Source organism: Aulonocara sp. 'chitande type north' Nkhata Bay, linkage group LG8 (assembly GCF_057382095.1).
Source record: "Aulonocara sp. 'chitande type north' Nkhata Bay isolate Kocher_YH1m ecotype deep benthic linkage group LG8, A_spYH_male_GT1.1, whole genome shotgun sequence".
Taxonomy (NCBI): Eukaryota; Metazoa; Chordata; class Actinopteri; order Cichliformes; family Cichlidae; genus Aulonocara; species Aulonocara sp. 'chitande type north' Nkhata Bay.
Window position 1 is genome coordinate 16,943,250 of NC_141351.1, and position 25,171 is coordinate 16,968,420.

At 43.5% G+C, this 25,171-nt stretch overlaps 1 protein-coding gene across 2 annotated transcripts in view; it reads right to left on the minus strand.

Moving 5' to 3' along the window:
* LOC147323531 (uncharacterized) overlaps nucleotides 1–19,461 on the minus strand; it is a 50,153-nt gene extending 30,692 nt beyond the window's left edge. For both annotated transcript variants that reach the window (XM_086303933.1, XM_086303934.1), the window contains exon 1: nucleotides 17,637–19,461. In XM_086303933.1, coding sequence (XP_086160059.1) covers nucleotides 17,637–19,461 — 1,825 coding nt within the window. The remainder of the gene's footprint in view (nucleotides 1–17,636) is intronic.
* Nucleotides 19,462–25,171: the final 5,710 nt, after the last annotated feature.

The following is a 25,171-nucleotide window of genomic DNA, read 5'->3' on the forward strand; positions in this document are numbered from 1 at the left end:
ATAATTCTCCCAGAAACTTGCCAAAAAGGCCAAACAAAAGCCTACTGCTGTACTAAATCTCACGTCCTCACTGCAAATTGGCATCTCTACTGTGAGTTAGGGAAAAAATGAAAAAGTTTTAGACAACTCTGAGAAGAAAGTTGAATCTTTTTTTTTTTTTATATTAGTGGAACAATCTTGTCACGATTGTCTCTCAGGTTTGACGTTCCGGTTAAAATTTTCATGCAAATCATATTAATAATTTACTGATTCCCTACATAACCTGACTTTAGTCACAACCCCGCTGCTTGCATTTCCTAACAGTACATGCCAAATCACCCACAGAGTGCAAAACAGCATCAACCAAAATAGAGGCCTACAGTGGTGCACACACTATGTAGGCCAACTTTATGTTACAAATGTTTTACAGGCACCGAGAGGCCAGCATGTATACCCTATACCTGACTATAAATACTACTTTTCTTTTTGATAAATCTTATAGTTATGGCTGGATCAGGTGATGCTTACCCCTCAGTTACACTGTAATAGACCTAGGCTGCTGAGTGCTTCCTATGATGAACTGAGCCTTTCTTCTTCACTCACCTCTTTTCACTTTTATACCACTCTGCATTTATACAAGCAACTGAGGTGATCTGCTAGAAACCAAAGCAACTAAAAGGAGGTTGCAGTTGCAGCCAGTTGGGCAATACACATTTTTCCCTCATGACTGATAGTTAAGGTGGGCAATTCTTGAGCAATGTGATGTCACATGAGAAAACTCTACAGAGGAAAGCCAGAGCACATAGGATGGTCTGCTGTGTACCAGATGCACTTTAATTGGTAACAAATTAATTAGGAAGAAGATTCTAAACCACATTCATGTTCAACAAAAGGCCTTCAAACCACATTTCCATGCTGTAAATGTTCTTGTAGAGGAAAAGGTTGCAAAGGCAAAGTGAGATTTTTATGAAAACGTTGACATGAGGGTCGATAGTATGTAACTGGGAGGTAATGAATGGGACAGCAAACCTTGGTGAACAGCCAGGAGGTTGCTGCGAGGTAAAGGAGAAGCTTGCTGTGCACAGGTTACAGTGCTGTTAGGTCAAACAACACTTTGTGTTCCTCACTTAAGTTTCCCTCCATTTCACATGGCGCTTGTACTTTTACTTACGTGTGCACATAAAACCTGTCTAGAACACACGCAGACCCAAAGTCTGCCCGTGACAGCACGAGGTCATTGCATGAGTTGTAGTAGTTGAAGAGAGCGGGTGTGGAGGGCGGGCATAAGCACCCTTTGTTGGCAGCCTCCTCCCTGCCCTTCCCTCCCTTCACTTCCCCAAAAGTAGCACACAAAGGCCACTTGTCCTCCGCTGCCAGTGCCCCACCCCTGTCACCACCCGGCTGCCCGCCACACCAATCCATCCCCTGCCAAGAAAATGAGCGCACGGCTGTTTTAAATGGTACCCTCTGTGTGCACTGGCGGGCCGGAGCTCGCACTCCACTGCGGGACAAAAGCGAGTGTCAACAGCATCCATGGCAGAACCACGCCGGACCTCCCATTACCTCCCCTTCCTCTCTCTTTTTCCCGCTCTTTTATTCTTCGGCGTTGCCCTGAGCTACAAAGTGCAACTCTGAGCCCAAGACTGCAGAGGCAGCAAAAACCTAGTAAGCCCAGTTCAGCAGCACAAGTAACAGACCCCGAAATGACTACTCCTTACCGGGCACGCAATGCATCCACACACATACACACACACTCTAAAACACTGCTCCCCTCCTCTCCTCTTACCCATACTCCCTCTACCCCTCCCCATTCACCTACTTCCCTCCCACCTCCCACATGCCAGACTTTATTAGACATCCAGAAGAGAAAACAGGAAACATGCTGCTTGCCTGGAAAATGTTGTCTCCACATTATTCGTTTTTAAAGGCTATGCATCACAGCGAAAGCAGGAGATGACTGAGGCGAGTAGGGAGTGGAAAAAACAAAAAACACAAAAAAAGGAAAGTGAAGGACCCTCTGCAATCATCCATGGAGGGTACCCCCCCCCCCCCTCCACTTCTTCCTCTTCTCCTCCTCCTCCACTCCTCTAACCCCCCTCCCCCTTCCCCTGGAGTTGCTCCTCTCGGTCTGGCCCTGTTGGTGAGGGGAAGGGGTCTCTGCGGTGCGGGCTCTCACTAAGCCCCTGGCTGCATCATCTTTAGTCCATGCCTTTGAGGGCAGGGAGAAAAGCACCATACACCCGCGGCGTCCTTATATGCACGCTTACTCACACACGCTGAGGTCAGAGCTGATGATCGGATGGTAGCAGGACGGAGAAAGACGGGGGCAGGAGCTTTTGTCCTTTTCTCTTTTCCTTTTTTAAATCTCCCAGGAAGAAAAGGCTGCTGCGGTCGGGGAACGCAGTAGCTGGAAACTCTCTCGCTGCTTCCTCTGCTGTCAGCTGCGCAACATTTATTCGCTTTGCGTGTCTCTCTATCGCTCTCTCTCCTTAGCTTTTTTTCTCCTGCCTTTGTCTTAGCAGATAATAAACCAGAAGCTGCAGAAAAAAAGACCTTGCATCGGGGAAAAGAGAGGAAAAAAAAAAAGATCTGTCTAAATCAGACGTGCCAGCTTGGACATACAGAGCTGGACTCTCTGGGCTTGCACAATTTACGGCTGTGTTCAGTTCACTTCACAGGATCCACACGCATAACACACTCAAGCACAATTCCTCCTCCCTTTTTTCCCTCCTCCTGCCTCTCCACTTTTTTATGTTTTATTTCTGATCTGGACTCCATGGTGTTTTGAGAATGCCTGCCCCTTTTCCCCCCCCTCACACGCACAGACACACACACTGGTTTGCTCCCAGCCTAAGCCTCACCTCCCTTTCCCTGCTGATTATTTGGTTTCCTTTTCTTCTTTTCTACTTTCATCTAGACCTTCTCCCCACTCCCCACCAAAAATACTGAACATGCACACAAACTCACTCCACCCTGATATTTTGGGGGCTTACTGGAAAAACATTGGGGAAGTGACATACACACTCATACCGCCTACCTCCCTTTGAAAATGCACACACACACACACACACACACACACACACACACACACACACACACACACACACACACAAACTGCAAGAACAATGCAACATTCAAGCCACTCCAGCAACAACATTACAGCTGTAGACTTTGCTGTTCTTCACACCATCAGGGAAGTCATCAGAGCCGAGCGTGTTAAGTTCACAGTTTGGTCCCTGTAGGGGAGAGCTGACAGATCGCCTTGCTGAATGACTGTGAGGATGAGTGGCTGTAAACACCCTGTTTGGAATAACAAAGCAATCGGAGCCTCCCTGCTACTCGCCAGAGCACGGCGACGAACATACACATAAACACACGTGCACGCACACCGTCAGCTGCGTGACAAGCGTGACCAATACAGCAAGAGTCCGGCACGGTCACGCGCCAGAACTGATCATCACTCACAGTGAAAGCAGAAAGGTGAAACAGCACAAGCAGTGTCCATCTAAGTGTAAAGCTACTTCTCTTTTTTTGTCTGTGTGTAGGACCATGATGTATATCCGCTTAAAGTGTGTGTGCTTGCTCAGGTAATTATTGGGGCTGTTGTATCTCAGCTGCAAGAGCCCAACAAGCGGAGACATGACCTGTCATCCGAGCTACAGTCTGCAGCAATGACACATCTGAGAGAGTTTGACCATCAAAGGCAGTAGCAACCCACTTCCTGCCAGCCGGCCAGACATGCTCACACTCCTTATAAAGTGTGGGGATATGGCTGCCCCTCTGATCTTTCTCTCTTTAATAATATTAAAAAAGCTGGGGTGGGGGTTGTCTGTCTGACAGCAGTATATTAACACAAGAATATCACAGAATCCCAGAAGATGCAGGCATTCTGTGAGGGGGGTATTTTAAGAATAACACCCCAAGACAGAATGCTAATAATTGCATTGAGCTCCCCTGGTTTTTAGTGAATGAAAACGTGGATGAATTTACATTCATTCTCGCAAAGGTCAAAAATTCTCATTCGATTTTTCTGTGCAGAAAATTTTGGGTTAAAGCAGGGAAGATGCAGCTGCACAGAAGCAATAGGCTATGCATGGGGAACCACTGGCCCAGTTCAAAGAAAGCGAGATGTGCTCCAGCACTCGTCCAAAAGCTGACGAGCATGTAACGACATGCTTATTTGGAAGAGGCGAGTGAAGACTAGTGACGACAGATTGGCACTGCAGCATCCCATCCCTGCTCCCCACACCATTTCAGTTTTGCTGCCCAAAATGTATTTAATTGAAATTCTGACCAAAAAAAACCTTAGCGCTGAATTTCTGAAATATTCAGTGCGATAAAAATCTTAAAGTCAGATTTAATCAATTCCATTTGAAATCCAATTTTTTTAATGTCTACTAGAGCTGGGCGATATGAGATTTTTTCATATCACGATATGTTTTTTTCATTTCAGGCGATAACGATATCTATCACGATATGAGCCAAATAACTATTTGTAAGATTTAAATGTGCCGTTGCTCACAAGTAAAATGTGAAATAATCAGCAGCTTGTTTTTATTTAAATATTTATTTCCCATAATAAGTTCAACAGGGTAGATGTACTTAAGGAACATGAGACTTTTTCAGATAAATAAAGGCAAATATTGCAAACTACACACAAGGCAGCCGCTAAAGCGTTTAAGTTTCAAAATAGAACAAACGAAACAGACTAAATTGTCAATTCCACTTAGAAACAAAATATTAATTCTAAAAATAAATCTTAGTTTGTTTTACAGAAGAACAGACAAAACTGACTAACTTTTGTCAATATCAAATAAACTGAGAACTAAAAGGAAATTCTCAATCTCTCCTTGTTGTATAGCTGAGCTTTTCAAACAGTTTTAACAGTTACTTTAGTCTGACAAAAGCCGAATGACGAATTAGCGCTTCCAGTCAGAGACTGAGGCTACGTCCACACGTACACGGGTATTTTTGAAAACGGAGATTTTCCGTTTTCGTTTTAAAAAAAAATCCCGTCCACACATAAAGGCAGAAATGAAGGAAAACGCTGCTATGAACATGCCAAAGCAGCAGGTGGCGCTAGATTCCTAACCGTGCCGAAATGTTGGCCAATCAGAAGTCTAGAAGCCTCGGTGGGAAAAAGTAAACAAAGCTGGGGCATAGAAGCAGAACCGAGTCGTATGTGTGGAGGGACAGTAACTGTGTGTATATGTAAGCATTTAAACACTGCAGAGAGTAGAATTAACAGTAACAGTATTGTAGAAATTCATTTCACCGAAACAATAACGTGGCGCACAGTGTGACGCATGCACCAGTTTATTGTATTTCCAGACTTGTTTTCGGCACAATTTACAGTGCACGCTACTCTGTTTTTTGTCAGACTTGAAATAGCCGAAATACCTTCACACTACGGAACTTCTATGGCTCTTCCGTTTGACAATCTCTCCGGCACTGGAACCATCATCTGTTTTCTCTTCGGTCACGCTCGGTTGATTTTTCTAGTCGGCACACTCATTTCCTCCATTACCCGCTGGCTGCTTCCCAAACAAACACACGTGCGGCTTGGCACTTGTGCTGTACAAGTCACGCTACGTGACGCTGCGGCTGTGATTGGTTCGGCTCTGCGCTACTTAATTTGGATTGGCTGACCTTTTTTTTTTTTTTTTTTTTGAGGACAAGAGCGGCGAGGTCTATCGCGATAGCGTAATTTCTCTATCGAGTAAAAGTTATATCGCGATACATATCGTTATCGTTCTATCGCCCAGCTCTAATGTCTACCGATCTTTATTTTAGCCTTTCATTTTTCTCTTCACTTTACACATAGTAAACACAGTCTTTGTGTAAACATAAGTGATCAACCTACTCTCAGGTGCTTTGAGTTGCACAAGGATGTAAATCTGGGTTTTTATATTAGCTGCCTCTTTAAAAAATTAGTGTGGCTTTCTACGGAAAAAAAAAAAAGAAATCTGTTAAATTTTAAATCAACCACACTTACAAGAAAAGCAATAGTGCTGCTTTTCCTGGGATGCATAATAATACTTGAGGTTTTCAGTCTACACTCCTTCCTGCTGCATGGTTTCTCTGAGCGCCAACCTTTAGCATAGTAAGACATCAAGGGCAGCGTTCACGCTCTGGAAGACCCAACAAATGTTCCAAGCCTTCTTACAGTCCATGAGAGGGAGCCTTCTTCTTTAACCAGCCTAATTATACTGTGTGCGCCCTTTTAATGTAAGCGCTAGAACTTGGCTTCTGAGAGCACAGTGGATGTAGAGGCCCGTTAAATCCCCCTAAAGCAGTTAAAGGGATTTTAAGAAATTAAGTGGTAGAGCGAGCCAACCTGCCGCTTGGAGACGAGGCTTGAGCTGACCACATTATGACCAGAGGTTCAGGGGTTCATTTCAGATGCTGGACTTGGGTCAAAAAGAGGTTCAGCTCCACAGCAGTTAAACCCCAGAGAATATCACCAGACAGCTTTTACAGTACGTTTTTCTTGCTTTGATTTTTTTCTCCTTTTTAAGAGCTAAGTGTTGGTGTTCTATTTTTTATTTTAGTTTTAGTGGTATCAAGAGTTTGTGCATTCTTTAATGCAATTTTTTTCTAGCACACTGTAAGACCATGATTTTCTCCTGTACTGTACTTCTACTTATGCTTGATCTGCTCAAAAAATGTCCGCAGACTTTACGGAACAGTTTTCCCAATGAATACTGCTGGCTTCCACAGAGTAGGGCTGCTCAATTAATCGAATTTTAATCACGATTACGATCTGGGCTTTCAACGATCATTAAAAATGACTGAGCCGATTATCAGCTCCTCCCTCTTGCTTTACTCTCGTGCTGCTCCGTGTGGCAAATCGAGCGCACCTCTCTGCATTTCGAACACGAGTCACAACAATTAAGAGGACCCGAGGGATGCTCGGAAAGCTAAGCAGAAGTTATTTGGAGAGGAGAGTGACTGCCGTTGGTTGAAAAGAGGTAAAAAAAAAAAAAAAAAACTTCAGTGGTGTGGAAACATTATGGGTTTGCGGAGTCAGACGTGGATCAAGTAGCTGCACCACAGAGCAACACTGCAAAGTTCACTAAACATAGATGTTGACATTTTTCATTTATTTCTTATATTGCAAACATTTGCACTGTTATCAGTATTTGCACACTATTTTATATTATTTTTTAAAGTCATTATTCAATACATTGTTATTGTTAACCCTTTAAAGCCGGTCAGAGCAGAACTATTTTTAAATCCCTGTAGAACCTGAACCCTGTAAGCTAGCGCAATAAAATTTTTTGCATATGAAACCGGAGGAGTTGTACTTACATCTTATGCCATCAGCTTGTCCTGGGTCACGGTTTCCTTCCACATATAGCTTTGCAAAAATTGCATAAAAAGCGCTTGCAGCAACAAAAACATAATATTCCAGAAACACGCTGCCATCCGATCAGCTGTTCGTAACACTTCCCACATTGAAACAGAGTCAGCATTGCATGTCCGCCATTTCCTGCCCGAAACCGGAAGTGACGTCATTTTCGCAGAAAATGTAGTTTTTTTACTTGTAGGCCTTAAAAGCCTATACTGGTGTTTTTATAAGTCATGTTTGACTTTTCTGAATAGTTTCTGGGATACTTAGAACTCGAATTGCACTGCTGGAAATAGTTTATTTTGATGCACCTGCTGTTTTCTTTGCAAATTTGCATCATAGGATTGTTTTTCGTTTTTCCTGCAGTATATAAAAATTGCTGTATCTCCAAAATAAAACTATATTATTAAAATATGGGATATAACAGTTGTATTGATGTATAGCAACTTGAAATGCTCCCACAAATGGCACTACAACATGTAAAAAAATAATATAAGCTCTGGCGGACTTGGTTCTATGGTAGGTCTTAAAGGGTTAAATAAATATCGTCAAATAATCGAGATCTCAATTTCAGTGAAAATAATTGTGATTATCATTTTTGCCATAATCGAGCAGCCCTACCACAGAGTGCTGAGCATCACAAATTTAATTTACCATACCAGTGGGGTGAAGAGATTTATTTCAAAATCTGTACTAATATAGCCACGAGTATCCCAAAAACACTGTGACTTTTAAGTTTACAAATTGCATATCTTGATTCTCGCTGGAATGCAATGTTAATGAAGCAGACAAGACCTTTTTTTCTTTTCATTTCAGCTACAGGTTCAACTACAACTACAAGCTCTGCAGGTAATTACAGTCACTGTGCACATTCGTGAGTTCAGATGTAGCCAATTCATTCCAATAATCAGAAAATCCACCTAAAAAAAAGATCTAATAAGCAAGAGAATCTATTAGTTACACAAACAGTGGAAGAAGAAATCTTCTGGGGACCAGTGGAGGAATGCAATCGTTATTATAAAATACCTCCAAATCACAATATTCAATATGTTTCCAAAATGAACATCTGGAACAGCTTTGTGGCCAAGGTAACTGCAATAGTAGGGAAAGGTGTTCTTCATGGAGTAAGGAAGACACACAAATGAGAACTCACATGTGTAGGCTACAACAGCACTACATTCTGATTGATTCTACCTATAGAATAAATGACTGCTAGGCTGTTATAGTCTAACAAGTGGCAACATTGTATGCAGTTTTGTCCCGAAACATGAAAAACTATGCGAATTTTTTGTGTCATTACTTTTTCACTTGGAAAGACTCAGTGAAATAAAGGCTGAAGGCAGTTTTGTGAAAGTAAAAGTTTTATTATAAAGCCCTGCTTGACTTAAATAACAAGAGGACAAAAGGAAAAAAAAGAGAATTACGGGTTGCAAGATTTTTGGTGCAGCGGGAATTGTGTGACTTTTTCTAGTTGGGCAGTCTTTGAGTTCCTCCAGCAAGAACAGCGTGCCTTGGCAATTAATATGTTCTGATAACACATTCAAAATAAATTAGCACAAGCGAATAAAATGCTCTTCCTTCTAGCATACACTCTCAGTGCATCAGGAATGTTTTTGGCAGTAAACTGACTACTGCAAACCTCAGCAGACTCCACTTCCCAAAATTGTAAATCTGAAAAACGAAGCCCTACAAACATGGCTTAAAAAAAAGTCCACACCTTTCCATTGCTAACTTTACACTGCATGTCTTTAGTAAATCCCAACATGTTTTTTTATTCCAGAAATGAGCTGGCACTGCCACAAACCTTTAGTAAATCTGTCCCTTATGAACGCATTGTCTGCTTGAATTTATTATGTGGGGGAAAAAGACCAAAGCAAACAAACTAAGTCTTCCGTTCAGACCAATAAAACAATTTCAACCCTCATTCACAGGGAATCAGCAATGCAAAATAACTTTAGCCAAAGATCATGTTTGTTCACTTCACAACTTAAAATGAGAGCTGAAACCTCTGATCCCACCCAACCAAAATATCAGGATGATCGTAAAGCCAGTCACCATGCAACATCAATATATGGGTGATCTTTAGCGGTCTGGACATTCTTCAGAGGGAGGGAAAGAGGGCAGTATTAGTTTAATTTTTGGTGATGCAAGTCTAATTTCACTGCAGTGAATATTTATTTAGGAGGCCCAGGTTTATCCACTGGGAGGCACCTGCCGTGACAGTGGCAGCCAGGGTAAATAACCCCCCAGGCATGTATGCAGACACACAGATACCCACAAGACCCCCCACCCCCTCACCGGCGGTCCAGATAACAACCCCGAGTCAACACTGCCTCTTCGCCTTTGTTTTCTCTGCCTCCCTTCCTCTCTTCCCCTCCCACGTTCAAGTCCCTGCGGAACTGCAAGGACCGGGGCTGAAAAGGTGCAGGGATGAGGGACAGAGATAGTGAAAGAGAGAGCAAAGGCAGAGAGAGAGTGTATGTGTGAGAGAGAAGGGCTAAATTACAGCATGGGAATGCAAATGAGTGTATTTTATTTGGGGGGAGCCAACGAGGGCAAGCAGGCTTTATTTTCCAGGCAGGAACAGCCCCCCCGTGGCCTGTGGATCAGTTGCAGCAACGGCTAAGAGAAGAAAAACGAACATTCTCACTCTGTCTCTTTACTTGGGGAGGAATAAAAGAAGAAATACAACAAATACAAAACCCACAACTCTCAGAGGCTGGTGCAGTCATAAAATAAAATGATATTTTTCTATGCTCTCACGCCACCTCCTCTTCCCATCCCTCCTCAGCTCACTCCTTCCTGCACCTCCTCCACCCAAAGCACAGACACTAAAGTTGCTGAAATATAGGCACGCAGCCTGACCAAACACACCACTGCCACCACCGCCACCTCCCCCATCTGGAAAAACAGAGTGAGAAAAGTGAGCGTGTGCAAGAGCGATGAGGATGGAGGAAGCAGGCTGAGCCAGCAGCAGGTGGTCTCCAGATGTGGTGGCTCTGGGGACAGGCCACTCTAGCGCTGTTAAGGGCGACTCAGAGCTCCATCCTTCCCCTTTTTCCTTCCATCGCTCCTCCTCCCCTTTCAGTGACAGGAGCCATCTGGCCTGGCAGAGAGAGTGGAGCACAAAGTCCCAACCCTCCCAAGTGTGGCCCCTGTGTGCCACTCAACGGAGTGCACGAGTAAATAAAATGCATGCACATACGTGCACAAAATACCTCCTGCCTACCTCCCCCCAACCCCCAAAAGCTGTCACATGGCTATTAACCCATCGAAGCTGCAGCCCAGCTGTGCTCCATTACGATAAATACACTGGGGTCATGGGGGTCCTGTCAACCAGGAGTCAGCCATCAGATACTATGAGGTGTCCACTTACAGCCTTTTAAAGCTCACTTTGCTAAAGAGTTACAGCCATTTTCATCATCATAGCCCCCCCCCCCCCGCTTCATCGCACTACACCCTCTGAAAAGAAACTCCCACCCACCTACTCATCCACCTCCCTCTACCATGGCAAATGATATTTTACACTTCCTGTGGCAGCACAGACCTCTTCCCCACAAAATATAATACCCTGAAACCTACTGTAACCGGAGTTCGCATTTTGGGCGCACAATTTGACACCTGGAAAACCTGACACCTTAAAGCCACAACGACGTTCCCACGCAACTTGTACGCCGTCACAATTGATGCATTTCACTCAAGCTAAAACACAATTACCCAGAGGTAACGGCGTGTTCCCAAATATGAGTTTAAAGCAAAAAAAAAAAAAAAAAAGAGGCTTTCCTGGAAGACAAACAATTTGACTTTCTCTTTTTTTCATGGGAAAATAAAATATCTTTCTTCTCTCCAGTTGTCAGTCATTATGACTCTGTTAAGAACTGTTGCTCATAAAAAATAAATAAATAAATAAAAGCCGTTTGAACCCCTGGCTGTTTCCTGTAGGAACATTTGTAAAGCTTGAGAATACCTTTAAAAGCATTCCTGCGTAATTGTCTGTGCTGCAGTAGAAATCAGGAATGGAGGAAAATGGACCAAAATGAAAGGAAGCAAAGGTAGCAGCCAATGGGAGCAATGCAGGGTCAGCGCTGCCTGTTCTCTCAGGTATTATTGAACAAATAAAGCACTCCATCTCCTATTAGTGTGTACAACATAGGAAACAAGGGATGAGGGATTCGCTGCTGAGCAGATTATTTTGGTTTATTTGTTATTTTAGCATTTGCTCTATGGCAGTAAGGAGGATGTTTCACATCTTTGTCCTCTGGAAAATCAGTATTCACTTACTTTTTAGGACGGCAAATGGGAAACAAAAATATTCGACCGAATTTTTAATTTCTACCCATTATCCCTGCCCATTACAAATAAACTCACATGGGAAATGTTCTGAGAGCCTCTGCTGTGTTTACTGGCAATTGTGCTGGATGAATGGCAACCGGTAACATGGATTTGCAACACGGGCAGGAGATCAAACCACAGGACAAAAGACTAGCCCGGAAGACAATAGAGAAGCACAGAGGACCACATGGGGAACGAATGACAACTGATCGATCAGGATGACCACAACCGGCCGAAGTGCAATTTTTACTGGAAGAAAATAGGCCTCACAACAAAAAAGGTTAGTACATCAGCTAGGCAATGAGATCACCCACTATATGGTGGTCAGAGAAACAAGTTCTTCCAGGAAAAAAAAGAACAGAGATTACTGTTACACCTTTAAAAAAATCCTGTTGCTTTCATCTGTCTTCCTAGGTTTTATTCTTCATCCTCTGTATTTCTCAGTGTCTCTCCTCCTCCCTCCTCCCTGACCACAGACCATGAAAGAAGTAAATATGTGCACGAGGTAAAGCAATCGGTTAACCTTTGAAATACCCTGGCAATGAGATCTGCCTCTCTTTACTCTTTTCAGTTGCAAAAAAAAAAAAAAATCGAAGAAGAGGAGAAAAAAAAACACAATGTTGGCCACCACTTCAGAGGGGATATTCAATATCCATGAGCTTTTTCATTTCACACTGATGAATAATTCAGGGTGACCTGCCCACCACTGAGTGAGAGAGAAAGAGGGGGAGGGATAAAAAAAAAAGAAAAAAAGAAAAAAGGAGAGAATAACTGGGGAGGTATGCAGAGGTAGTTGTCTGCTTTAGTGGATGCAGCTGTTCTTCTGTGACAAGCACAAAACCAGTCTCCTCCCCAGCTGCTGTGGAGAGAGGAATAATATACAGCGGAATTGACGACAGATAATTGGGGAGATTATATCAAAGCGCTGCCATTCTTGCAGCACGAGCAGCAAGCGCACGCCGTTGCTATCCTGTAAACAAAACTGCCATGGGATGGGGAGACTAGTAGAATAAACATGACAATGCAGTCTCTCGAAATAGCCAAATTATTCTTCCCACCAATCATAACAAGTCATCAGACGAAGACCCACAAAAGCTGGAGAAAACCCCCCGCACATACTCACACTGTATGCATCGCACCATCGCAGTTACCTTTAGCACTGAGGACGACAGCAAATTGATCACCACAAAATAACAGAAAATTCTCTCAATAATGAAAAACACACAAACTTGAAGGGTAATTACAGGGTAATTGCAGAGTATAAACAAAAACTTGTGTTGCAAACCCGTAATACTTAAATAGGCCTATTGACAGTACTGACTGGCATTTATCAGCAATGCAGAAGAGCGGCAACATAAACTTTGTGTTATTTCGGAGCAGGAACACCTCTGACCCTGCGCAGAGGTCAGCTGCAACTATCGCACATATACGCACAAACACACACTCAAACACTCAAGCTGTCACAAGCAGGGGGAGACCAGCTGTTCCTCATTCGCTCGAAGGCTCCATTCCCTCCACGGGTTGGCTGGCTTTGCAGAAACCATTAATCCCTCTGTGAACGCAACCGATGGTTTGGAAAGATCAACCATGAGAAAACACAGAGGGAGGGGTGAGTGAGGATGGGGCTCGAAAACACTTTTTTTTTCCTTCAATTTTTTTTTCTCTCTGAAATAAATACTGAAGTGGAAAAATAGATTTGTCGTATTTCCTCGGGGATACAAACAATACGGATTTTTAATGGAGATGGAGCAGCAGACAGTTCATGTAACATCTACCAGGTTTTAAAGGAAACTGGAGATACATGACAGAGAGACTGCAAACAGGCAAGTGTCTAAGAATCCCAAAGTTACTGTGAAGCACACGGGGTAGGAAAGTTTCTTACCGATTACCACCGATCATGTGTTTTACTTACTACAGAACAAATTGTCCAAATGTTATGAGTTCATTCAGTTTGTTGCACAATTATTTTCAATAAAATTACAGGTAATAAGCACAAAGGCTACAATTACTACACATTTACTCTTTTATGTGAACAAAAAAGGGAAAAAACGAAGAGTTAGCACTGAATAAATTGCTCTGCAGCTTTAAAGTAGTGAGGGTTTTGCATGTGCGTGATTATAAGGCGTTAATACAAAAGCACATATAGATGCTTATTACAGCTCCACATAATAACTCCGTACCGACGATGTGTGAGCTGAACCTTCTTGTCTGTCTCCCTTCATTCATATCAGTGGGATTAGCGAGGATGACACACTGTCAGCAACACGTGATGCTTGTATAGTAGCATGCACAAACACATACATGTGGACAGCAGGCTTCCACCTCTCTAATTCTGCGCCTATTCCTGCCTTAAGCTATTAGCCCTCCACAATAATAATGTGTAACCCATAATTGCATTAAGAACAAGTAAGGAAAGGGTAAACATGCAGTTCAGCCAGGAAGTATTAGGAAAGTTATTTTTGTGTTGCCTTAACACCGCAGGGCATTTGAATTTAAAGAAAACGGAGCCTGGATCATACATGTTTGCACATACACATACACATCAGAAAAACAGACGTTTTCAGCTGTGCTCCAGTAGCTCGTGATGTGCCTAGTTTTTAAGTTAGCTGATATTTTTTTTAAAGCAGAGCTAAAACAATTCTACTGCAACACTTCCTGACGGCACTTTATATGTATAGTAGATAGTGCTAGTAAAAGGAAGAGAGAGACAAATAGAGGAAACTTAAGGTCTTGTCTCTGTGTCCTGCTGTCAGCTTCATCACATTCAGCCATCCTGATGAAAATGAGCACTTCCTGCTGTTGAGAGACGGGCATCTGTTGTCTGTGTGCATGTGTGGCAGCATGGTGGATTGTGCCAACCTCGTTCATTGTTCCACCAGCGCGCACACACACAGCCATATATCGTAATGCATGAATATCTGGAGTTATGCATGTGTGACCATGTTAGCTATAAATCAAAGCGCTTTGCTCCCATAGAATCAAAACCAGAGTGGCTACGCAGGAAGACAGACGCTACCTTGTTGCTAAAGCATTTGCAAGTACTAGTCTAGGGCCAAAATGACACACAGGGAGTTGTTTCTTTCCACCTAGCTAGGGGGAAAAACATGTACGAGTGCACAGTGAAATCAACGTTTAGCCAAGGACAGCTGAGTGCACATTAGGCATGCATCCTCGTGAATGTCCTTCCAAACACAGGCAGGGAAATTAAAATCCCATTCAGGCCCCCCATGGGAACCATGCACTGGAAGGTTGCATAACTGTCAGCCACAAACAGCAATGGTTTCCTCTCAGAGGCAAAAAAAAAGGTGATCTGCTGTGTTTTGACTACAACCTGGGCACCGAGTGTGTCACCAAGAGAACAGACTTATTCAGGTAAACACATCAACTGACACATCCCATATGGCTATGAGGCGCTGCTGCCAAGTTCTGGTCTCACTCCTCCCTGTAAGTTACAAGCTCTGCTCCCAAAATATACCCCATCTCCTCCCCACACTGCCTGCTAATTCTCCAGCCCAGAAAAGTACAGCTGAAGATGTTCTGCGGATTATCTCCACAAGGAAACCACGTGCAAGTGTCCACCTTTGTTAATCTACTGAGCACGCACACAATTCAGGCTACAAGCCAATCGCACATACAGCCAGGGAAATGGCTCTTCTGCTTCACGTGACACTGAAAGTTTCACCCACCTGTGCCGCTCTGTGGGATGCCACTGACGGACAACTCCATGGCCAATGCAAGTGCTTCGAGGCCCTCTCCCTACTTAAGGTTGAAGGAAATGGTGCAACAGAGCTTGACTCAACCGTTTAATGCCATTATTAACACTACTTACAGCTTTAGCCAACCAAGACAGCGCCCAGCGGAGAGGAGGCAGGGCCCTCCCACCTGCACCTACATCTACATAAATATTTTAAGAAAGCACCGATTTCACTTCTGCTCACGTCTTTGTTTTTACAACTCTCCTTGGAGAATAAATTTAAATTTAATGGTACGATAATGTAGATGCCTTCACGCTATGTGTGAACGTCCACTTTAATGTGAGACGATGAAAAGGACAGTGCTTCGTATTGGGAGGATTTATTCAGGACGTGTAAAAGGAATTACGTGTCAACTTTTCATCAATATGCATGTTTTAACATAAAACGCCATGCATGTAATGCGAGAGGCTCTTCACAGATATACAAGCGCCTCTGCAGAAAAGTGACTAGCAATTTCTTGAGATGTACACTGCTCAGGGGGAGCGGGTGGGTAAAAGAAATGGCCTACACCGTCTTATTGTTTTCACTCAATTATCTCTGCAAAAAAGTAACAAGTTTAAAAAAAACTAAATGTGTATCTGCCTCTGATTACCACTGAAACCTATGTTGCCTGGCAACACACAATTAAGAAGTACGCTTTCCGATCAGCAGCAAGGGCCGCCCATTATCAGATGAAATTAGTGAAGCAACAAATGTCAGCGCCATGCAAATGAGTTTGTTTGCTAAAAGTGTTATGGGTACGTTCGGCCGTCGCCGTGACCTTGGAGAGACGCGTACATTTCCGCGAAACTGCGAGAGGAACCCTCCTGCCTCCCCCACATCTCCTTCTCCCTCTTCTGATTCTCACACCTCGCTTCTTATTTCCTTGACAACACATGAAGGGAAGCCACTTCATAAAAGTCATTACTCTATAACAAGTGCAGCGGCCCACGGACCCATTAGAGAGGCCGGCAAGATACAGGGTTACACGGCTGAAAACAAGGTTAAAAGATTTAATTCCTCCCTAAGCTCATCAGCTCTCATCAGCCGGGAAATATATCAACTAGTTAGAAGGAGAAATCAAAATAAGCTGAGATGATGCCTCATTGGAGAATTCACTTGCAGTATCTGGACATAAAACGCTACCTCACTACTTGTGTTAGCCTTTGTTATTAATGGGCCTTTGAGGCCCATTAATAACTGTATTTCCGCAGATCTAAATATAAAAGCACACTTAGGAAAGCTCCAAAAACATATTAATTTAGTAGTTATTTCCTTAATGGCTCTGTCACTATGAAAAAAGCTATAATGAAATTTCGAAATGAACATCAACTGCTGTTTATTAGCAGTGATTTTACAATCTAAACTGTATACTGCTTCTTGGAGCATGTTGGAAAACGTGTACAATGCAGATCAGTGGACATTTACTTAATAAACTCAATATATTAGTTAAATTTGAGTTTATAACAAAAGAAACACTCTTTTAGTTGCGCTGCACTGGAAGCAGGATTTGAGTGGAAGCGTGGAGTCTATAAAAACAGTTACCTCCTATAGTCGACGCAAATATACATCCAATTAGTGTAATTGGATTTGAGGCGGTTAAGCCCCAGATTAGGAGAGAGTGCAGCGTAAAATAGAATGACAGTAGCTCTGTATCAAGGAAATAAACTTTTACATATAAGACAAGCTTAACATTGATGCAATTCTGTCACTTAACTCACTCTGTCTAATATCTTACACTTAAATAATCAAAAGTGTTTAAAATGTGCTTTCTAACTTCACCAAATCAAGTGCAGGCAACCTTGAAAAGCAAAACGGAGCTGCAAACCACTCCAAAAGCACATTCGTGCCTGAAAATAATTCTGACCAACAATTTTAAAAAGAAATAGATGGAAAAAATGTTGACCTCAATAAAAGCAGTGCTGCTCAAAAGAAATATTTCAACTTGATGATGAGACAGGATCCCCTCTGGCAAATGACACAACTCTCTTGCAATACATGTATAAATAGACCCCTCCGAGCATAGCTACTTAACTTGTCAGATGCATCTTGCATGCTACTCCTCCATTCAAAAACACTGTCAGTGTGATTTTTTTCCTAGTATGCCAAAATCCATGTCAAAATATGTAGAACTAATATACAGAAGAAAATTATTACCAACTTACAAAAAAAAAAGGTTATTCAGCAATAAGGATGGAAGGTTTGCATAAATTAATGAGAAAAGTGAGGTTGGACATTACTTGTGTCAGGCGTAGTGACCATGGTTGAGACTATGACAGGTGGACCGGTGCGGCGTCCCACCATCTTGTTGTTGTTAAGGTTTTGCGCTTGAAGAGTGGTGGCAGAGCTGACGGGAACTATGGTACTCTCAGGAGCAGCATTGATCCCCTTGCGGAGAAGTTGTGGGCTGTGAAGGGGGCTTGCTGCTCCTACAGGTGATGCTGGGGGAAAGTTGGGGGCTCTCTTCATCAGTTCCATCGGGGAATAGGAGCCAGAGAAGGTTTTAGGTGCAGCTCCAGGGGTGCCTGGAGCAGGTGGAGGCTGGTTTCCGAGAGCAGACATGGCAAGACCGGTGTGGGCATTATACATGGAGAAGGGTCTTCCCTGAGTCACAGCACTGCTATATCCTCCAGGGCTGACTGGAAAAGCTCCAGGTGCCAGCGGCCGTGCTCCTGGGTAGGTGGTGGTTTCCAGGAGATGTTGGGAGGGTGCGCTGCTCGGTCTTGTACCCAGAAATTCTCCCATTCTAGGGGAAACTGTCTGGACAGTGGTGGGAGGTTGCTGCATCAGGTTGGGGTCCATAGTCAAACCCTGGGGCTGCACGTAGAGGTCATTGCGATGGCTGAAGCTATTAGATCGGGCACGTGTTGCCGTCCCAACTGTCTTGCAACTGAGCACCACTCGTGACAGAACACGGGCCTGGGCCAAATTAGGGGCCACAGACCTAACATCATGGTCCTCCATCATCCCCAGTGTGGAAAGGGAATCAAAGCCATGTTGCAGCAGAAGTGTAATTGTGCTTTCAGCCAAGCCTTCCCCTCTTAAGAAAGCCAAGAAAGCAGGGTCCACCATCTTCTTAGGGTCTGCAGCACTGGGTTGGTGAGGAGGCAAGGTGGAGACCATTCCAGCTGTGGCAGCCACCATGGCTGAGCTGGGGTCATAGTTTGGATCATAAGGCAGCCTCTGGGAGGCTACAGCTCCGTAAGCCCTGGGGAAAGCTGCGTCCATTCCCTGAGAAGCTGGATCCACCAATGAACTGGTGGCAGCTGGCTGAAGGGGATCCAGGTGCAAGCTGTTGATACTGTTGTAAGTTTGACGAGCAGACAGCGGTTCAGCAGCGTAAACAGGAAGCGGGGGCTGAGCCCCGAAGATCGCAGTAGCGGGAGAGCTGCCACCAATACGCTGGACGTCTGGGATCATCTTAGATCCCAGAGTTTCCCTGTACAAACGGCTCAGCTCATGAAGCGGAGGGGGAGGTGGTGGCGGAGGAGGCGGGGGAGGAGGGGGAGGAGGAAGAGGCGCGGGTGTAGGTGTAGAAGCAGAGGCCAGTAAAGAGGGTGTGGCTCTTGCTTGTCCTTGATCCCAGGAAGACCTAACCCCCCCAACGCTGGGCCCATAATGCAAGGCTGATCTGGTGAGCAAGTGCTGGTTATCCCTGTAAAACCCAGACTCCTTAGGTGGATGACCAGATAAGGTGGCGTCAGTGAGGTAATAATCCTGAGGTGGTGCTGAGGCCCGGCCTGCCATTAGCTCCTTGAGGTAGAGACTGCTGCTTAGGTCAGGTACAGAGGTTTTCTTCAGTGGTGGCTGCCCATGCTGGTCCTGCTGGATCTGTCTGTATAGAGAGGAGTGGAGGACTGGATCCCGTTTTTCCCCAAGATCTAGGTGACCGTGAAACCAAACGTCTCCGTCTTCCCCACACAGTGCAGAAGAATTTCTACACCCTGCAATGTTACCGCAGTAGTGACAGCGACTTGCAGCCCTATCGTTCTGGCCTTCACTCCATTCAGGACCACGCTGGCTCAGAGAGCCACCAAAATACGACTGTTCACTTGAGTTAGGCATCAGTGAAGACAATAAAGAGGGCAGCTATTAAGGCGGAAAATAGAGCCAGGTGTTGTATTTCAACTCTCCAGTTACACTCAGCCCCAATCAAAAGAGAGGAACAGAGAGGAAAAAAGGAAAGGTGAAGCAGGAGGTACCCTTTTACCTGATGTGCAACCGAAAGCCCCCCTCCCCTCCCCTCACTTCTCAGTCTATGCTATCATGTAGCTCCCTGCTGGCAACCTATTTAAATAATTCAGTCCTGGAAACATGAGAAATCTGTGGGGAGAGAGGCCCAACATGATAAAAACACAGAAAGAATACAAACACACAGAAAATTAACACACCTTTAGGTTGCAGCTCTGCTCCATTCTACTGCAGAGGTCATGCTTGTGCTGGGTATCACGGTTACTTTCCAAGCTAAGACTGAGGGTGAGAAATTGGGGTTAAAAAACACATGCTGGACAATGGCAGCAGAATGGAGGAGGGGACAAGGCGAACTAATCCACTGGGGGTTGATGCACGCCATTGGCAGGCGTAGTCTTCTTGTCCACTGCGTTTGCCACAAGGGGATTAGCATCAAACTAAAACCTGCTTAAATCCACTGCCCCTTGTGACATCACTTGAACTAGATAGTATACACAGCCAACATACTGCTGATACCTCTGGATGTGTTTATAGAGAGTAAAGCTCGAGTGTTTACCGCTCACCTCTCCATTGGCTTGCAGCCGGTATCCCTCTGGGCATTAATGGATCTTCCCAAAGGGACAGAGGAGGTTGGGGATTGACATGGTGTATTTCCCTTAAGAGAGGGGGAGGAGATGGTTACAGTGTCCAGTCACACAAGTACTACTGTGGGCCACATTTTATTTAGTGACTGGTAGAAAACGACAGGAAACCACTGGGCAAGTTGACATATATGAATGCCTATAATCAGCCGTGTTCTAATGATTGTTTTCGTCATGACTGATTTATACTACGATGAGTAGTGTCTATATGGTCCTTGTAATGCATGATCCTAGAGACACCTACTGCAGTAGGCTGGTGTGTCAACATAATAGTATCTCAACTGTGCACAAGGCACTGAAAGAACATTACAGGTGTGTAGCAGAAATCTAAATACGTGTGAACTGAATTAGTGCATTATTACATGGTACTAAGCCACTATATCTATCAGTTTGTCAGCAGGCATTCTGGTCAATGTGAGCCATCACAATATCATCTGTGCGCGTCATTTTTATCCACTCACAGAACTTACACTTTGCTACTGCACACCAGATGCGAGATAACTGCCAGTGTTTACTTGCTGTGATAAGAGCAATGCAAACAGTGGCAGGAGGAGAAGAAAGGAGCTTTGATAAGTGTCTGATAGGAAAAAAGGCCGATAAAGTGAGAGGCTGCCAGTTTTGACTTTACCTCGAAAACAGATAATGTGAAATAGGACAAGGAAGGAAAGGAAGGGAAAATGACTGGACTATACCGAATAGATTGTCACATCTAAATGTCTATAGGATTGTTTCTGTTCTGCGTTTTACCCATCAATGAAATAGACACCTCGGGTTTAAAGGAATACCTTTTGCTGCAAGTCTCTAGTGACATCATCTGGATGCTTCTGAAGCTAAGACACTGAGACAGCGTGACTGAGACGGGCTAAATTTATTCCAGTTTAAGACTAACAAGAAACTGCTATAATGCTGTGTCTCTTTATGTTGTCCCACTACCTGTCAAACCGCAGAGCCAAATGCTAGAACCGCCTTGTTTTCGACTCCAGGCTTAAATGATGCAATAGTGATAAAATATCTAAACAAAACCAAAAAAACAACAAGAGAATTTTTAATTATGGAACATCTGAATCAGAGAGCATTAAGTAGGTCAAACAAAGAAGAAATCAGAACAGTTTTGTTTCTGCCTGCAGCTCTGTGCAGCGCATGATGTCGCACATCTGAAGAATGCTTTCTTTTATTAGAGGTAACCCATACCTAGCAATTTCCGTGCAGTGATTTCTCAGTCCTGTACTCTCAGGTCTGAGTCTCCCTGCGCCTTTTTGTCAACTGTAAAACACACCATTAATCACTGTGTTGTATCTCTCTGCGGCGATCGCAGACAATAACTTCTTTTAATAAGCCCCTTTCAGGGCTGTGTGTCACTCAGTTCCCGCTTCCTGACAAAATATTAATAACAATAATAAACATCTCAAGTACGGTCGGACTGGTGTTGCTTACAACGAAACAAGGACGTGGCTTATCATATCTCCCGCAATCTATTAGCAAAAGAAGCTGTGGTAGCAAATTCATCTTGTGCATTTTCCCTGACAAGCCTTTCTCTCACGAGAGTTGCTCCATAATTAAGTGAGCATACTACACTGCACTCATCAAGCAACAGGGATCCTGTGTTTGCTTGTATGAATAATACAATAAAGGGAAACTCCAAATTTAAACACTGGATATGTGGTGAACGGCATCAAAATTAATGCCAAAACCTCGGCTTGCTAGCTCACAGCCAGTCATGCGGCTCTGTGAAAGATCTCTAGGTACAATGTGTTGAACAGACGTCCAGCAACAGTCGTGCCTTTGGAGCAATCTGGCCATCTTTCTAGGGCACAGGACGCTAACGGCGGGACTTGGCAGGCAGTGCAGGCAGAGATAGCTGCAGAATGATTTAGATAGCTGCGACTCTACAACTGCTGATCCATTAAACTTTCATAGGGACTTCATAAATTAAAACCATGACTGGAAGAACTTGAAAATTCTACTCAATTACTGTGATTGTACAGTATATTAAAGTTTTAACGAGCCTCTGGGCCTTTTCTCACTCAAACACAAGTGCAGGCAGGAAGGAGGGGCGATGAGGAAAGAAAAACACATGGTACCAATTCTGGTCTGATGGCTTTCAGAGGGTTTACATCTGCTGTGTTATCAAGACGCTGTCCTCTGCCTCTTTACCACCTCGCATCTCTGCAGTGCACGGCTCAGCATGTTACAGATTTCAAGGATGGGAGGAACGCAGGGCAGAGAGAGAGCCGCTACAGGGCAAGACCTCAAGTAGACTTGGTGAAGCAACTGATTAGAGTTTTGTCTTCCATTTTAGCAGGTTGGTATTTTCCATCTTTGCCTTGTGCACAGCCCCACGCTCCGCCTGCCTATCATTATCAAGCCAGTGGCCCATACTGCATCACAGATGGGGCAGACAGAAGGGAGAGACGACAGCCCGCTTGCATTTTGGAGCTGCAGCTGAGTGAAAGAAGAGGGAGGGAAGGAGAGAGCAAGAGAGAGAGGAAAGGAGAGAAAATGTAATTTTTCTCTAAGCCGTTGGTGAAAAATGATTTGGAGTTCGGCTAAATGAAAGAGCGCTTTTTGTAGTTAAAAGCAGAGATGTGGGGGAAGGGTGGCAATATTCGTATGCGCTGAACGCTATAGAAGGCGAACGTTATTTATTTTCTGTAGTGTTAATGCATAGTGTATAAAGGTCAGTACGTCTTCTGGCACTTTTTATTTAAGAATAGCCGCAATCTATGTTTCATCTCCCAAGATAAGCTAGACTACTCATTCATCAGTGTCTTAGACAAGCAGCTGCACGTAATCCTGATAAAACACCTATAAAGAAATATAATGCAACAGATTTCTTACCCTTAGTGATTAAAATTTTAGCTATAAAGCAAAAGGAGAAGGACATAAGAATTACAGCAATTTTCAGCCAGTGGATGTGTTGTCAGTGCTGCAAGTGATGCCAGTGCTAGCTAAAAGAGACTTCTGCGGTAAATCTTTGTCGAGCCTATAGCACCAACAGTTCACGACACCATTACCGGCATTCAGGACTTTGTGTGGTTTTTAATCTGTTAATTACCTCATGGTTGTGTCACAGTGTTTTATATGTGGTACCAGCCACAATAGGAACAAATAAGATGCTTTTCCCTCCTGGGTCCACCACTCTTTTTTGGGGGGTCATTCCCTTACGTACATTCCAATAATTGCAATTTCTGCAATCCTTCTCCAGGACATATTTGAGTCCTTATATTGAGATAATCATTCCTGTTCTCTCACTGACAAATTCAAAAACTGCAGCAAAAAATTACTTGGAAATGCACAGAATGAATCGACGGTACTGAACAGGCCAGTCGAAGCAACATGTACTTACATTTCCAGGGAGGTGCATGCTACCATGTAGGATTTCAGAGATGTCTGCGATGTACCTACAGTGTAAATTCAACATTTAACAAATATAAATCCACTGACAGGCTCCAGCCTCGCTACAACAGCCTTGCACTGTCCACTTCCTGCTGTGACAAAACAAATTTCCCACGTGTGGGACTAATAAAGGTTATCTTATCTTATCTTATCTTAACCCTGAACTGGATAATGGGTAATAAATATGGACTATCCTGTTCAATTAATGTACTAAGTGAGAAACTATATAGCATATATACTGTACTACTTGAAAGCATGCCACAGCTGTAGTCTAAAAGGAAACATATTCTAAGTTCAAAATTAATTTAGAGTAATCAACTGGCAATAAACTGGCAATAAAATATAAGAAACGATTTTGACACCATTCCTGGGATGGCAGTCCTCAATCCTCAATGCTATAAATTCATTGATTCATTCATTATGAATCAGCCAACAGATATATTTTTAAACCTTTCATTCAAGCTGTATCGATCGGGTTCTAGTTTAAAGAAAACGGCCACAAAATAAGCTTCATTGAATAATCAGTTAAATAAAAGATCACCAAAAATATAGTTTTCTTAACTGGTGACTCTAAGCTTCTCTGAATCAGTAAAGCTGGTAAGAACACCCAAACAGCTAGTTACATGACTCACGTTATTTTTCCTCAAGTGCTCAATCCAGTTCAAAGTTCACACTAAACAGATTCACTATAACAGTTATGAGCAAATGCAATCAGAAACTAGAAAGAACAATTCTGCTTCTGTGTCTGCAGTACTACTTTTGTTTTGCATCTAATAAGGATAAATTATATTCCTAATTATTCCACCATAAAGTGCCATCATGTTGCACAACATGAATAAAATGCAGATGCTGATAAAAACATTATCTGACTAGATTAGAGCGGCACTAATCTAACCCAGAGGGAAAAGAGTAATGCAGTCTACAAGAAAAACAACAATCTTTGCAAAGAAAAAAAAATGGATCAGGAGCAAAACTGTCCTCCCTCCCAGCCACTCGGCCCAGTTGCTGCAGAATGATAAACATTGGTTCAGCTCAAATTAAGCCGAGAACATGAAAGGACCTGAGGCTGGGAGGAACATGGGCCGTGGCAGATCACTCCTCATCTCTTCAGATGACAGAAATGAATCTCTCCACCCCTGAGAGAGAAAGAAACAGAACAAGAGAAAGAGTGAGAAAGAGAGATAGAAAGCATCTCTCTATTTCTCATAAAGCCGAATTAAGGCTGATGCTTCCCAGCAGCTGCTTTGATTGAGCTAACTAGCAGCTTTTGATAAAACATTTGCAACCAGCTCCCTGCCTTCTTATTTGCAGACAGGCCAGATTATGCTAAATACATATCAAGGACTTTAATGGCTTAATCAGCCTTGTCATCTAGCCACCGGGTTTTCAGAGATACAGCATATGTGATCCCACTGCCATAAATATAAATATAAGACAGCCAGGATGAACAATTTGGGAAATGCTATAATATAAAAAAAATTACAATTTGCACCTTGCGTGGCAACGAGAGCTGACTTGGATATGACAAGAGGTGTATTTTAATGTTG